The sequence below is a fragment of the Lithobates pipiens genome, unplaced genomic scaffold, assembly GCF_037356315.1.
Source record: "Lithobates pipiens isolate NorthernLeopardFrog02 unplaced genomic scaffold, aLitPip1_a1.2 Scaffold_8, whole genome shotgun sequence".
Taxonomy (NCBI): domain Eukaryota; kingdom Metazoa; phylum Chordata; class Amphibia; order Anura; family Ranidae; genus Lithobates; species Lithobates pipiens.
Window position 1 is genome coordinate 430,843,820 of NW_027507903.1, and position 14,465 is coordinate 430,858,284.

The window sequence follows — 14,465 nt, forward strand, 5'->3', positions numbered from 1 at the left end:
TCTGCTTGGGACTGAAGATTGAAAAATAACTTACGCAGGTTAATGGCAGGGAATTCTTGGGGGATAAACCCATGTTGATCAGAGTGGATGATAGTAGCAATAACTTTATTTAATCACATAGCCAATACCTTAGCAAGTATTTTTTTATATCACATTGTAGAAGGGAAATAGGCCCATAGGAGCCTGGGTCCTTTGCTGGTTTTAACAAAAAGACAATGTTAGCTTTAGACATGGACCTGGGGAGACACTGTCGCTTTCTAGCCTCTTTAAATACTTTGAGTAAGTTATGGAGGATAGCTTCTCCATACGGCTTGTACACTTCTGTAGGAAGGCCATCGTCCCCCAAGGCCTTGAAGTTCAAAAATGAACTGACCACCAATTGTTATTCCACTAGAGTTAATGGGGAATCTAATAATGGTCTATGAGAATCCCACAAGCAAGGTAATTCCACACCTTGCAATAAATCATGCAGGGAGTCCAGGGAATATTGTTTGGATTGATAAAGGTCAGAATAGAACTGTGACACATTCACTATGCCCTGTTAGACACTGCTGTGTCACAAAATTCACAGAGCCTGTCTTCTGAACTACATAGGTGCCGCGAGGAGGAGTTTCAGGATGTGGAGTCAGTACAAGATACACTGCTTCATGCAGAAAGGTACCTTGGGATATGTAGTCCTTAGAAATTGAAAGTAATCAGCAGAGGAGAAGCTACAAAGCATACAGGGTATCCAATAGTTTGTTGAACATGATCAGCAGACAGGCCGCACTCACAACATGAAAGGAGATTTTTCAAGTAAGCTTTTATTGGATTGTCAAAAATTACTATTGTTTGTATTGTTATTACAAAGCTGATGTTATAAAACGAAAGTGTATGCTGTGACCATAAATTTCCTTTAAGCAACATAGACTGGTCAACTGCCTGCCAATGAAAAAGCAGTGGACTCATAGGGGGAAATGTTTTAAAACTGGTGCACTCAGAATCTGGTGTAGCCGTGCATGGTAACAAATCTGCTTCTAAATTCAGCTTGTTCAATTAAGCTTTGGCAATAAAACCTGGAAGTTAATTGGATTCCATGCAGAGCTGCACCTGATTTTGCACTCCCCAGTTTTGGTAATTAACCCCCATAAGGTCACCTTCTCCAACTATGTTCCCTACCAGGACATGGGTATGCATCCAAGCGGCTAAGAGTGAAGGACCAACACTCTCCCAGCCTGATTTTAATTTAATGGCAGACATGCCTCTGAACAGTGTGATTGTGCTTTTCAGCTTATGTGCAGCTACAAGTATCAGCAGGTCTTACTGCTCATGCAGCAGTATAAAGGAAATTGATAAAATGTTAAGGATATAACGCCTCTTGCACACTGCAGCTTGAATAGCTAAAATACAGTTCATTAGTTGTAATTTGCCTATGCACACAGGCGCATAAACAAGTGCCATGCATTCTATCCTTCAGTAAAAAAAAAAAAAATAGAAAAATCAGCATTTTTGGTCAGTAATTTACAACTCACACACACAAATACGTGCGATTACACACAAATGTCCATTTACATATTGTGCAATACAAACACGAGACTATGTTTTTGCATGTGTGCGCGAATGCATATTCACGAAAATACATGTAAATACAAAAAAAAAGTCTGGAAAAAGTAGATGCTCAAAATGGAGCATCACGTACAATGGTCTTAGATATCATATTTGAGTTCTTGGGAATTATAAACAAAAAGAAAACCGTGGTCTCATCTCTGTTTTACGCATTATCCTGCACATGCTACAGCTCATCTACAGTGGTTAAAGATAATAAGCTTTAAGCAGGAGTTTGATTAACCCCTAGAGATCCGCGCTATAGCCGAATGACGGCTACAGTGCGGACCTGCTTTGCCGGGACGAAGTCTATTGACGTCGTCCTGTGCACGAGCGGCCTGCGCGCCCCCTGAGGGGCACACGCGGCGCGCTCTGTGATCAGCGAGTCTATGAGACTCGCCTGATCACGGATCGGAGCAAGGTGTCGATCCCGACCCCTTACCACGTGATCAGCTGAAAAAAAAAAGCTGATCACCGGCGGCCGTGAGAGGGACTTCAGTCCCGATCACGGCCTGATCATTAGTGCCCACCTGCCCCCTGCCAGTGCCACCTAAGTAGGGGAAAAAGTGAAACTCATCAGTTTCACCCATTAGTGCCCACAGTGCCACCCATCAGTGCCCACAGTGCCACCTATCAGTGCCATCTATCAGTGCCCACAATCTGCCACAAAAAAACAGTGCTGCACCTCAGTGCCCATCAGTGTCATCTACCAGTGCCCATCAGTGCCCAGCAGTGCCGCCCATCAGTGCCCAGTAGTGCCACCTATCAGTGCCCATCAGTCCCATCTATCAGTGGTACCCATCAGTGCCCATCCATGCCACTCATCCATGCCACCCATCCGTGCCATCTTATCTGTGCCCATCTTTGCCACCTTATCTGTGCCTATTAGTGCCACCTTAACTGTGCCTATCAGTGCCCAACAGTGCAGCCTATCAGTGCATTTCAATTAAGGAGAAAAGTGACCTGTTTGCAAAATTCTATAACAAACTATTAAACATGATATTTTATTTATTTTTATTTTGCATCTTTTTTTGTTTGTTTAGCAAAAAATAAAACTCCCAGCTGTAATTAAATACCACCAAAAGAAAGCTCTATTTGTGGGAAAAAAATGATAAATTGGGTACAGTGTTGTATGGCCGAACAATTGTCATTCAAAGTGCATCTGCGCTGAAAGCTGAAAATTGGTCTGGGCAGGAGGGGGGGTTTAAGTGCCCAGTAAGCAAGTGGTTAAAACAAGGGTGACCTACACAATGTAAGAAACTTTCCACCATTCTAATGATGTGGTTTTAAAAATATGAAAACTTTGGGCTTCACTGAATATTACTCAACATCTGATTTCTCCTTATCAGGAATCTAATCTTCTTAATAGTGCCCTCATTTCAAGTAGATTAATGGTTATCTGGTAGGAGGCAATACCCTTTCCTTATAGCGGTGCTCCAGCCTGGAGAATAAAAAATTACAATTGTAGCTGCTGACTTTTAACCACATGCCGATCGGCGCACGCCGATGTACGTTGGCAGAATGGCACAGACAGGCAAATGGGCATACAGGTACGTCCCTTTAAATTTGCTGCGCGTGTGCGCCGCCAGCAGCACGCATGCCTGTCGGGACCTCCGTGAGTCCGATCGGATTCGATCTTCACGGGGATACCCGCGATAGTCTCACGGGGAGGAAGAATGGGGAGATGCTAATGTAAACAAGCATCTCCCCGTTCTGCCTAGTGATAGTGTCACTGATCTCTCCCTGTGATCGGAGCAGAGATCAGTCTGCACGTGTCATACACAGTCACGCCCCCCCCCCCCCCCCACAGTTAGAAACACTACCCAGGGCTCACTTAACTCCTACACTGCCACCTAGTGGTTAACCCCTTCACTGCCAGTTTCATTTACACAGGAATCAGTGCATTTGTATAGCAATGATTGCTGTATAATTGACAATGGTCCCAAAAATGTGTAAAAAATGTCCGATGTGTTCTCCATAATGTCGCAGTCACGATAAAAATCACTGATCGCCGCCATTACTAGTAAAAAAAAAAATATTAATAAAAATGCCATAAAACTATTCCTTATTTTGTAAACTCTATAACTTTTGCGTAAATTAATCAATTGCTTATTGCTATTTTTTTTACCAAAAATATGTAGAAGAATACATATCAGCCTAAAGTGAGGAAAAACATTTTTTTTTCATATATTTTTGGGGGATATTTATTATAGCAAAATGTAAATACCGTATATACTCGAGTATAGGCCGACCCGAATATAAGCCGAGGCCCCCAATTTACCCCCAAAAAAAACTGGCAAACTTATTGACTCGTGTATAAGCCGAGGGTGAGACATGCCTGTCCATCCCTGTGTGTGTGTCCGTCCATCCCTGTGTGTCCGTCCATCCCTGTGTGTCCGTCCATCCCTGTGTGTCCGTCCATCCATCCCTGTGTGTGTGTGTGTCCATCCATCCATCCATCCCTGTGTGTGTGTGTCTCCATCCATCCATCCATCCATCCATCCCTGTGTGTGTGTGTCTCCATCCATCCATCCCTGTGTGTGTGTGTCTCCATCCATCCATCCATCCATCCGTGTGTGTGTGTGTGTGTGTGTGTGTGTGTGTGTGTGTGTGTGTGTGTGTGTGTGTGTCCAGCCTACCTGTGTCCCGAGCCTTTGTCCCGAGCCTCCGTCCCGTGCCTTGCCTCCTTGCCTCCGTCCCGTGCCGTGCCTTGCCGCCGTGCCGCCGTGCCTTGCCTCCGTCCCGTGTCGTGCCTTGCCTTGCCTCCGTCCCGTCCCGTGCCGTGCCTTGCCTTGCCTCCGTCCCGTGCCCTCTTCGTCGGCGCCTCGGCGGCCATTGTAAAATTCAAAAGCCTTCGCCTTCGCCTGTGATAGGCGGAACACTGAATTTCCCAGCAGCCTGTGTTCCGCCTATCACGGACATCGTATCATCCTCGTCCGTAGTACGAGGATGATACGATGTCCGTGATAGGCGGAACACAGGCTGCTGGGAAATTCAGTGTTCCGCCTATCACAGGCGAAGGCGGAGCCGGAGGCGCGGCTTTTGAATGATAGAATGGCCGCTGTCTGTCTGCTCGACACGCTGATCGAGCGGGCAGACAGCGATGACTCGAGTATAAGCCGAGGGGGGCACTTTCAGCCTCAAAAAAGAGGCTGAAAATCTCGGCTTATACTCGAGTATATACGGTAATGCGTGTTTTTCAAAATCGTTGCTCTTTTTTAGTTTATAGTGCAAAAAATAAAAACCGCAGAGGTGATCAAATGCCACCAAAAGAAAGCTCTATTTGTGGTAAAAAAAAAAGGACGTCAATTTTGTTTGGGAGACACGTCGCACAACTGCGCAATTGTCAGTTAAAGCGGCGCAGTGCCGAATCGCAAAAAGTGCTCTGGTCTTTGGTCTGCAAAATGGTCCGGGGGCTTAAGTGGTTAATATAAAGGACACTTACCTGTACTGAAGAGCTTGTGATGTCGGCACCCCAGTCGATTTTCGGATCCGCTCTCAGGTGCTGCCACCACCATTAGTGGTAAGGGAAACCAGCAGTGAAGCCTTTTGGCTTCACAGCCAGTTTCCTAATGCACATGTGCGAAGTGTGCTGCGCTTTCTAACTGGCCTGGTGGTGGAGGAAGGAGGAGGGGGGCCGCAATTCTGAGGGATGGCACCACTGCGTAGTCTCCTGGAAGTGGGGATGGGTACCTCTCAAAAGCAAAGGTGCCAAATGTGGCACCGGAGGGGGGGGGAAGCATATCAGCAGAGCTTCCACTTTTGGGTGGAACTCCGCTTTAAAGGAAGCAACGACTGCATATGTAAAGAGCAAATATGACTACCACCCATGTTACAAACTACAAAGTAACAGTTTTGTAAAACATTAACACACCTAATAATACACATAATTATATTTGAATTAACTGGATTCCTTTAACATGTATATGCACAATAACATTAAAAAACGATTATATATTACCTTTAATTAGGCATGGTCATATAAATAGTTTAACCTCTAGAGATCCGCGCTATAGCCGAATGACAGCTGCAGCATGGACCTGCTTTGCCGGGACTACGTCTATTGACGTCGTCCCGTGCACGAGCGGCCTGTGCACCCTGTGATCAGCGAGTCTATGAGACTCGCCTGATCACGGATCGGAGCAAGGGGTCGACCCTGACCCCTTGCCATGTGATCAGCTGTCAGCCAATGACAGCTGATCATGTGACACAACAGAGCCGGTAATCGGCTATTTTTCCTCCTTGCGCTGACAGCGCGAGGAGAAAAAAAAAAGCCGATCACCGGCAGCCGTGATCGGGACATAAGTCCCGATCACGGCCAGCTTATCAGTGCCCACCTGCCCCCTGCCAGTGCCACCTACATAATAAAAAAGTGCCCCCCATCAGTGCCCACAGTGCCACCCATCAGTGCCCACAATCTGCCGCAAAAACAGTGCTGCACCTCAGTGCCACATATCCGTGCCCATCAGTGTCATCTACCAGTGCCCAGCAGTGCCGCCCATCAGTGCCCAGCAGTGCCACCTATCAGTGCCACCTATCAGAGCCCATCAGTCCCATCTATCAGTGGTACCCATCAGTGCCCATCCATGCCACCCATCCGTGCCACTCATCCGTGCCACCCATCCGTGCCATCTTATCTGTGCCCATCTTTGCCCATCAGTGCCGCCTTATCTGTGCCCATCAGTACTGCCTTATCTGTGCCCATCAGTGCCACCTTATCTGTGCCTATTAGTGCCACCTTTTTGGGCCTATCAGTGCCCACCAGCGCCGCCTCATCAGCGCATTTCAATGAAGAAAAAAAAGACCTGTTTTGCAAAATTTTATAACAAACTATTAAACATGATTTTTTATTTATTTTTGCATCTTTTTTTGCTCGTTTAGCAAAAAATAAAACTCCCAGCTGTAATTAAATACCACCAAAAGAAAGCTCTATTTGTGAGAAAAAAATTATAAAAATTTCATTTGTGTACAGTGTAGTATAGCCGCGCAATTGTCATTCAAACTGCATCAGCGCTGAAAGCTGAAAATTGGTCTGGGCAGGAGGGGGGTTTAAGTGCCCAGTAAGCAAGTGGTTAATTACAAGTATTTTATTAAATGCATTTATACTGGGTACCATTGGCACCCAACTTGAATGAAACCTTCTCTTCCATGCATATCTCTGGGAGTGTCACATGCTCCACTTGCATTCTTTACCTCCCTTAGGCTGGATTCACACCTATGCATTTTTGGTGCTTTTTGCATTTTGCAGGTTTGCACTACAGTCCATTTCAAATGGTTTCCCATGGAACACGTTCTGTAGTGCAAATCTGCAAAATGCAAAAAGCACTAAAAATGCATAGGTGTGAATCCAGCCTTAAAGTGGAAGTAAACTCCCCTATTGTTTTCATCCACGGAAGCTGCCATCTTTGCCTCTGTTTAATCTTCAGCTGCCACAGTGCTGCACATGTGATCCGTTATGACACCAGCCATTGGGTGGTTTGACAGTTTGGTTGAGAGCACAGCCAATGTGCAGTTAGCATTCCCGGCATGCCATTTTTTGAAACTGTTTAATTTTTCAAAATGCTATTTTGCTGGCATACATGAAACTGATAAGAGATGCTGGCAGTTAATCTAAATCTCATTCACAAAGCATAAGCTTGCCTGGACATTTTTAGATACTTTTTTTTTAAGCGCCTGCAAAACTTACCCTGTTTCCCCAAAAATAATCCCTACCTGAAAATAAGACTTACAAGGGCTTTAGCTAGGGCTTATTTGGGGGGTAGGGCTTATATTGCAGCCATCACCGACCATCACGCTAGGTCTTATTTTCGGGGAAACAGGGTATGTCAAAGCATATTTTTCAGGCACTCCCATTAAAATCTCTGGGGCCAACAATGCAAGATTCTACCCCAAATTGTGTATTTTTTCAAGATTTACAAGACAAGTGTTTAGCTGCTGACAATCTCAGATGGTCAGTATTTCCATGCAGAAAGCAGGGTATCTCTACATGGTAACAGGCCACACAGGCAAGGGTCCACAAAGTGTCCACATTAGATTTCCCTCATGTTTTGGGTACAACTTTAAAAAAACTCTGTTTTGGTGACAATGGTAACCAGTGCAGTTAATAGAGTAGAGAAAATCCAATGGGCCCTCAGACAGCAATAAAAACTTGACAGGGGGTCTAACCCTTTCCCACTCTATCAAAAGAAAAAAAAAGGTTTTGTCTAAGAATACACTTTGAGGCATGGGGGGGTTACACATTCTCATTGTATTTATGCTATTGGAATGTGTACTATGTCCTGGGCGCAGGGGTACACATTAAAGGCTTGTGTTAATCTGGTTATTCCTTATAGGTTTTTTTTCCTTTATTCACTTTGTCATTATACAACATTATTTCCATGCTCATGAGTTGGCAAATGTTACAACTACAAACTATAAGCTACAAAGTTTAAACTTTCACGTTCCATTGAAACAAAAAATGTTGATATCAACAGAAGCTGCCATATTACCGTATACACTATGTTTTCTGGATGCACACTTATATAGAGACATACAAGAAACTCTTTCTTCCTATGAGAGCAACCCATCTATATCTTGTAAGTCACAATGGCTGCATGACCACTCAGTACTGCCTTTGCTTCCCAAATAGCAATCTTAATGGGATCTACTGATTTCTGGCACACTTATTAAAGCTAAACTTCAGGCAGAAATGTTACCTGAACCTGTTACTGCTTAAACGAATACCAAAACAGCAAACAAGAAAATCACATTAGTTCTCTTTAAGCTCAGTACCCCGGTCTAGCCACTTCTCTGCTGTAGTTATGTGTGAATGAGCTATGACATTATTATGTCTCTGCTCACTGTAGTGGGCAGTCCCAGGAGACTTAGACTGCCAGTCTGAACCACCCACTGATAAACGTCAGAACCCAGCCATGCCCGCAGATTAAACCCAGGTCCGCTCTCAGCTCAATACTCATCTTTGCCTGTAGCATAGCCCTACCCACCACTTCCTGCATTTCTCATTCTTTATACCATCATGGATGTAACGTGCAGAAGGGCAGGGTTCTCTCCTCCCGAAGCATTGGAAAGTGATTTTTATCTTAGGCATGATGACGTCACAGGAGGGTGAAAATTGAGGATCACAAGAAAAGTAGGCCATCCTAATGTCAATTTTATCAGTGTTTTTATAGAGCCTGGAAAGAGGATTTGAAAAATCTAAGCTAGCAGAATGTTAAAGTTCAGCTTTAACTGCATTCTGGTACACATGCAATAGTCAGTGAAGTGAAAAATACTGTCCAACATGAAAGCGATCCTGTCGTCAGACTATTAACTTTAAGTACCGTATTTGCCGGCGTATAAGGCGACTGGGGGTATAAGACTACCCCCTATTTTTCAAGTGAAAACATAGGTTTTGGGCAATACTCGCGGTATCAGACTACCCCCCTTCTGAGGCAACACCATTTAAAAAAAACATTAGAACCATTAAAAAACACAAAGCAAGAATGCCAACTACTCATCCGCCATGCTGTGATATGTCATAAAGTAAATCAAACAATAATAACACAAACAGAGATCTATTGAATGCCACAACTCTGGAAAGTAGAATTTTTCACTAACCACACCTATACCACTTTTGGGTTACATTCTATGGGAATTGTCCACCAAAATGCATTTAATAAACCCCCTGTCATATGTCCCAGATTTACCTGTCCCTCTTGGGTGCCTGTGACCTCAAAGGCAAACAGCAGGATGTATAGTAGTAGGAGATCAGTGAATGGATTTGCCCAGGGAAGTATGGTGAGCGGTGTATTATTTTAATGAATACAACGTCTGCTTGGATTGGCAGATGTAGATGTATTTTACAATAAAATCATTATTAGTAGATACAAACACAACACATTTTACAACATTTCTACTAAATATAAAAGCAAACCTGTAATGAGTTAATAAATAACAAATATGTGTACATTATAAATTGCATCTTTTTTGCGAAATGTTGAAAATCGAAGTAGGTGTCCCTCATTCCCATCTCAAAATGTTGGAAGGTATGTGTTTGAACAGTTGCTACATCCTACATTCCATGGGACATCAATGGGACTGCATGCACAGGGATGCATGGAACACCTATGCATCCCTGTACAGGTAAGCACGGCCCCTTTCACATGAACAGACTGATCGGGTCCATCTGTCCATTTTTCAAGTGGATCCAATCGGACCACCCATTGTTCTCTATGGAGAGGCTGATGTAAATGGACATGTATCTGTTTACACCTGCCTGCATCTTATCTGATCCTCTAAAAACAGACAGATGGGGATCTCCCCATCCATCTAGCAGATTGGATCAGATGTGAATCAGATGGAAATGGACAGAAGGTCCATTTCAATCTGACCAGCTCAAAGAGGACAGCGAGCTATGTCCATGTCCACTCACACATCAGCAGGGATCATACGGACAGGTCATCCACCTGCCCAGTGGGGATCAGCGCACAGATCCCCTGCTGATTAGGCACATCTGCTTGACGGAAATGTGAAAGGGGCCTTACTATGTTTTTGTTTTATATTTTTTTCAGTCTGTAGAGAGACTCCTCATTCATTAACTGATGCATAGTAAACACGGTTTACTATACTCAGTTATCAGTGGACACAGAAGTGATCTGTAGTGATTGCTGCCTGTGTCCATTGTAGTACAGGGAGGGCAATGATAAACACATGTTCAATAGGCCCCCCAGCCCCAACCACCACTTCTCCCCCCCCCTCCGCTCTCCAGCCTGTCAGCTTGTTGGAGCTGAGTGCCGGTTATCAGGTGCAGATAGTGGGAGGGGAAGGAGGGAATGCTGCCCAGCAGCTGAGGATCGGTGGGTAGCTGCAGGGGATTGGGTTTGCTGGGGGTGGTGAAAAAAAAACAATCAGCGGAGTAAGAGGATTCTGATAGAAGTTTATGGTCACTTACGTAACCATGAGCTTATACAGTGGGAAAAATATTTACTGTATCCCCTGCAGATTTTGTAATTTGTCCACTTACAAAGAAACAAAAGGGTCTACAAATTTTATCATAGGTGTATTTTAAATGATAGAGACAGAATATCATCAAAAATCCAGAAAAAAGATGATACAAATGTTATAAATCGAGTTGCAGTTCAGTGAGTAAAGTATTTGATCCCCAAGCTAAACATGACTTAGTACTTGGTGGAGAAACCCTCCTTGTTGGCAACCACAGAGGTAAGACGTTTCTTGTAGTTAGTGACTGGGTTTGCACACATCTCAGGAGGGATTTTCGTCCACTATTCTTTACAGATCTTCTCAAAATCCCTAAGGTTTCTTGGCTGTGGTCTGGCAACTCTGTTTCAAAAATTTTATATAGGATTCGAATTTGGCAGGGGACAGGGAGGCGGCGGCGTGGGGGGGGGGGGGGAGTCGGTCACATTAGGGGTTAATAACTCTGATCAGCAGGTTGTAATCTGCTGATCAGAGTTATAGAATTCTTCAGCAGAGTCTGCTGAACAATTCTGATATAAGCTTATGGTCATTCAAGTGACCATATGCTTAAAGGAGAGGGAGAAAAGAGGTCCGTATGCCGTACTGACCTGGCCACCTGCAGGCACTTCTCTACATCCATACGGACCTGGCAGTGAAAGCGTTAATGCATGTGATGGTCAAACACATTTTTATCGCAATTCAGGTGTCTACGTTTTCTTCCTTTCACACTGTTTTCTTCCCCTCCAGAAATAATATATAAAAAGAAGAAAAACAAAACCATATAGTGTAATACATTCTAAAGTAAACCACATTGTACCAATAAGTGATTGTGCTCACATTTATTGTGCATATACAGTGTAAAAATTACTCTTCACCATGTGGTTTCTGACCTGATTGGCAGATCCAGAGCTGCACAGTGATTTTAAACCAAGCAGGTGACTGCCTGGAGTAGGATCCCCTGAGCTCACATTTCATCAGGGGAATGGAGGAGCGCAGTTTGGCATGTATGTCCTAGGCATTGGATGACCTTGTCCCTCCACTACATCACCAATCATTTATTTCAACAACATTCTTCCCATAAGACTATATGTGCAGTTATCAGACGTGTTTTATCTATAAAAGCACCTTGTGTATACATACAAAAGCCACGTGAATGCTGCTGGTCTCCACTATCTTGTGATGTGATGTCAGCAGCCCCAATGGACTCAAAACTGTCACTTGGGTTACACTCTTTAGTATTCCTCCAGCTGCTATATATAGTTAAGTGGGGGGGGGGGGGAGTTGCTGGGCTAGCATAGAAAGCAATTGGACGCTCCCAGAAAAGGAGAGGGTTATGATGTTAAAGGAGGAAATTGACACTTTAAGAAGTGTTAATTTCTTGGTAAGTTTCGAGGCTTATTACAAGTCAATAAAGAATCAATTATGGAAAAGAAACACTGCAAGTAAGTAAGCTCTTAAAATACTTGTTTTTGTATCTTCATGACTCTTATGTTTTAATCCATGCCATTCCATATTGTTACATTTTGGATTTTTTTTTTTTTTAATTTTGAAGATCCCAACAAAAACAATTATGTAAAAAAAATATAATGTGCTTTATTCACAATAGAGTGTCTCTTTCAGTCTCAAAGAGCACAAAGATTTAACCACCACATGTGAAGCCCCAGGCTTCCTCTACATTTAGCCTTCAAACATTTCAGCAATGACTTGATGGGAACAAACAAAGACTGCCATTGCAAAGTATAAGAAAGAAGAAAAAAACATTACCAATGAAGCCAAGCTGTGAGAATTCTAGAATCATCCACTCCTCAGAGGGCTGCTGAAGGGCAAAGTTCTTCATTGTGCTCAGATAGTTGGGTTTAGCCACAATATCGTCCTCCAGCTGTAGGAATGGAAACATAAAAGGAAACAAGAACCTCCATGAGTAATAGAAGCTCTTGCATTGTGCCCATTCCCTTCATTACACAGCTACCAAAATATTTCTTTATTAGGGCAAACTATTTAATGACCCCTACAAGACAAGTTATAAGCATTGTTTGAGAAGCTTGAAGAATGATTTAACAGCAAATGAGAGAAATAACATAATACTTCTCTCTATTAAATGTCTATATGGAAATGGCTTATTAATAAATTACAACAGAAACTTATATATAGGTTTCCCCCAAGTGGTAGAAATAGAAAAGGTGCAGCAAAGGTTTTTCCTAACATAAGGCAAGATAAAAATATAATCTGACACAGATTCCTACAGAAGCAGCAAACAAGGCTCTTCGCTCACCTCCTAGCCCTCAAATTGAATCATACCAACATGTAACCTATGAAGTGTAGGACAGAGAAGCTTCCAAGAGCCACAGCAGAACAAACAGATTTTTGTTTTTAACTACTTTACTATCAGGCACTTACATCCCCTTCCCGCCCAAGCCAATTTTCAGCTTTCAGCGCTGTTGCTGTTTAAATGACAATTGCGCGGTCATGCTACACTGTACCCAACAGAATTTTTATAATTTTGTTACCACAAATAGAGCTTTATTTTGGTAGTATTTGATCAGCTCTGCATTTTTTATTTTTCACTAAACAAATAAAAAAATACAAAACTGTTGGAAAAAAAAGGTTTTCCTTTTGTTTCAGTTATAAAATTTTGTAAATAAGTAAGTTTTCTCCTTCTCTGATGGGCACTGATAAGGGGGCACTGATAATACGGCACCAATGAGGTGGCAATGATATGCAGCACTGATGGGCATTGATAGGTGACACTGATGGGTGGCACTGATGAGCAACACTGATGGGTACTTATGCGTGGCACTGATAGGCAGCACTGATGGGCACTGATAGGTGGGCACTGATAGATGGCATTGATAGCTATCACTGATGGCACTGGCAGTCATTGGGGATGGGCAATGATTGGCAGCTGCCTGGGCACTGATTGGAATTTTCCTGGTGGTCTAGGGTGGCATACCCGGTGGTCCAGTGTGGTGGCAATCCCTGGTGGTCCTGGCAGCATCCTGGTGGTCCAGGGTGGGCATCTGTGGGGGGGGGCTGCCCTGATAAACAATCAGCACAGACCCCCGCCCCCCATCAGGAGAGCAGCCGATCAGCTTTCCTCTACTCGCGTCTGTCAGATGCCAGTGAGGAAAAGCCGATCAATGGCTCTTCCTCTTCACATCGTGATCAGCCGTGATTGGTCACCTCTGTCAGAGGCTCTTTACTGAGATCGGTGTAGCAGAGTGTCAGACTGACATGCCGCACCACCGATCGCCGCAATGCGTGCCCCCACAGGCCCACAAGAGTAGTTGCTCTGGAAGGCCGTCATATGACGTCCACCCAGAAAGAGAGCCACGCCGCCCAGCCGGCATTTGACGGCCGGCGAGTGGGAAGTGATTAATGATCAGGCTTGAGCCTTCATTATCTGCTGTTAATTATATGGCACTGCAACTCAATCTCTGCAGCACTTACCTGCTCTGATAAGGAAAGTGCTGTAGTAGACTGCTGAAAATTTAGCCTGTCCTTTACAAGTTAGTCTGTTTGCTCAGGCCCTGAAAAGAGAATTGCTTTAAGCTAGATATATATTGAGTTTTGGTGGGTTGAAAAAAAAAAAAAAAAAAAAAAAACCCTTCATAGATTTCCACATCCACACAAAAACAGCGTGTACGCAGGAATCCCCCCCCCCCCCCAAGAATACACTGATCAGGGGTGCAGAAGCTGGCTGACTGACTGCTGGTTTTCCAGAAGCAAGTCGAAGGATCGGCTACTGCTGAACAGACAAGGCTACACATGGATCCAAAATTTGTCCAACGTTCTGATATTTGTATACCCAGCTTTACTTCTGTCTTTCTCTTAGTCTTTAATGCCTTGGATTATTCTTGTAAATTGTTTGAATGTGTTTGTACTCATCTGGTCTCTGCCTATCCCCACCATTGGCCTGTTACGTGACC

General features: G+C 43.8%; 1 protein-coding gene across 1 annotated transcript in view; it reads right to left on the reverse strand.

Annotated features, from left to right (window-relative positions):
* Positions 1–14,465, reverse strand: part of MGAT4B (alpha-1,3-mannosyl-glycoprotein 4-beta-N-acetylglucosaminyltransferase B) — an 820,251-nt gene that overhangs the window by 329,191 nt on the left and 476,595 nt on the right. The window contains exon 8 of the mRNA XM_077474298.1: positions 12,304–12,418. Coding sequence (XP_077330424.1) covers positions 12,304–12,418 — 115 coding nt within the window. The remainder of the gene's footprint in view (positions 1–12,303; positions 12,419–14,465) is intronic.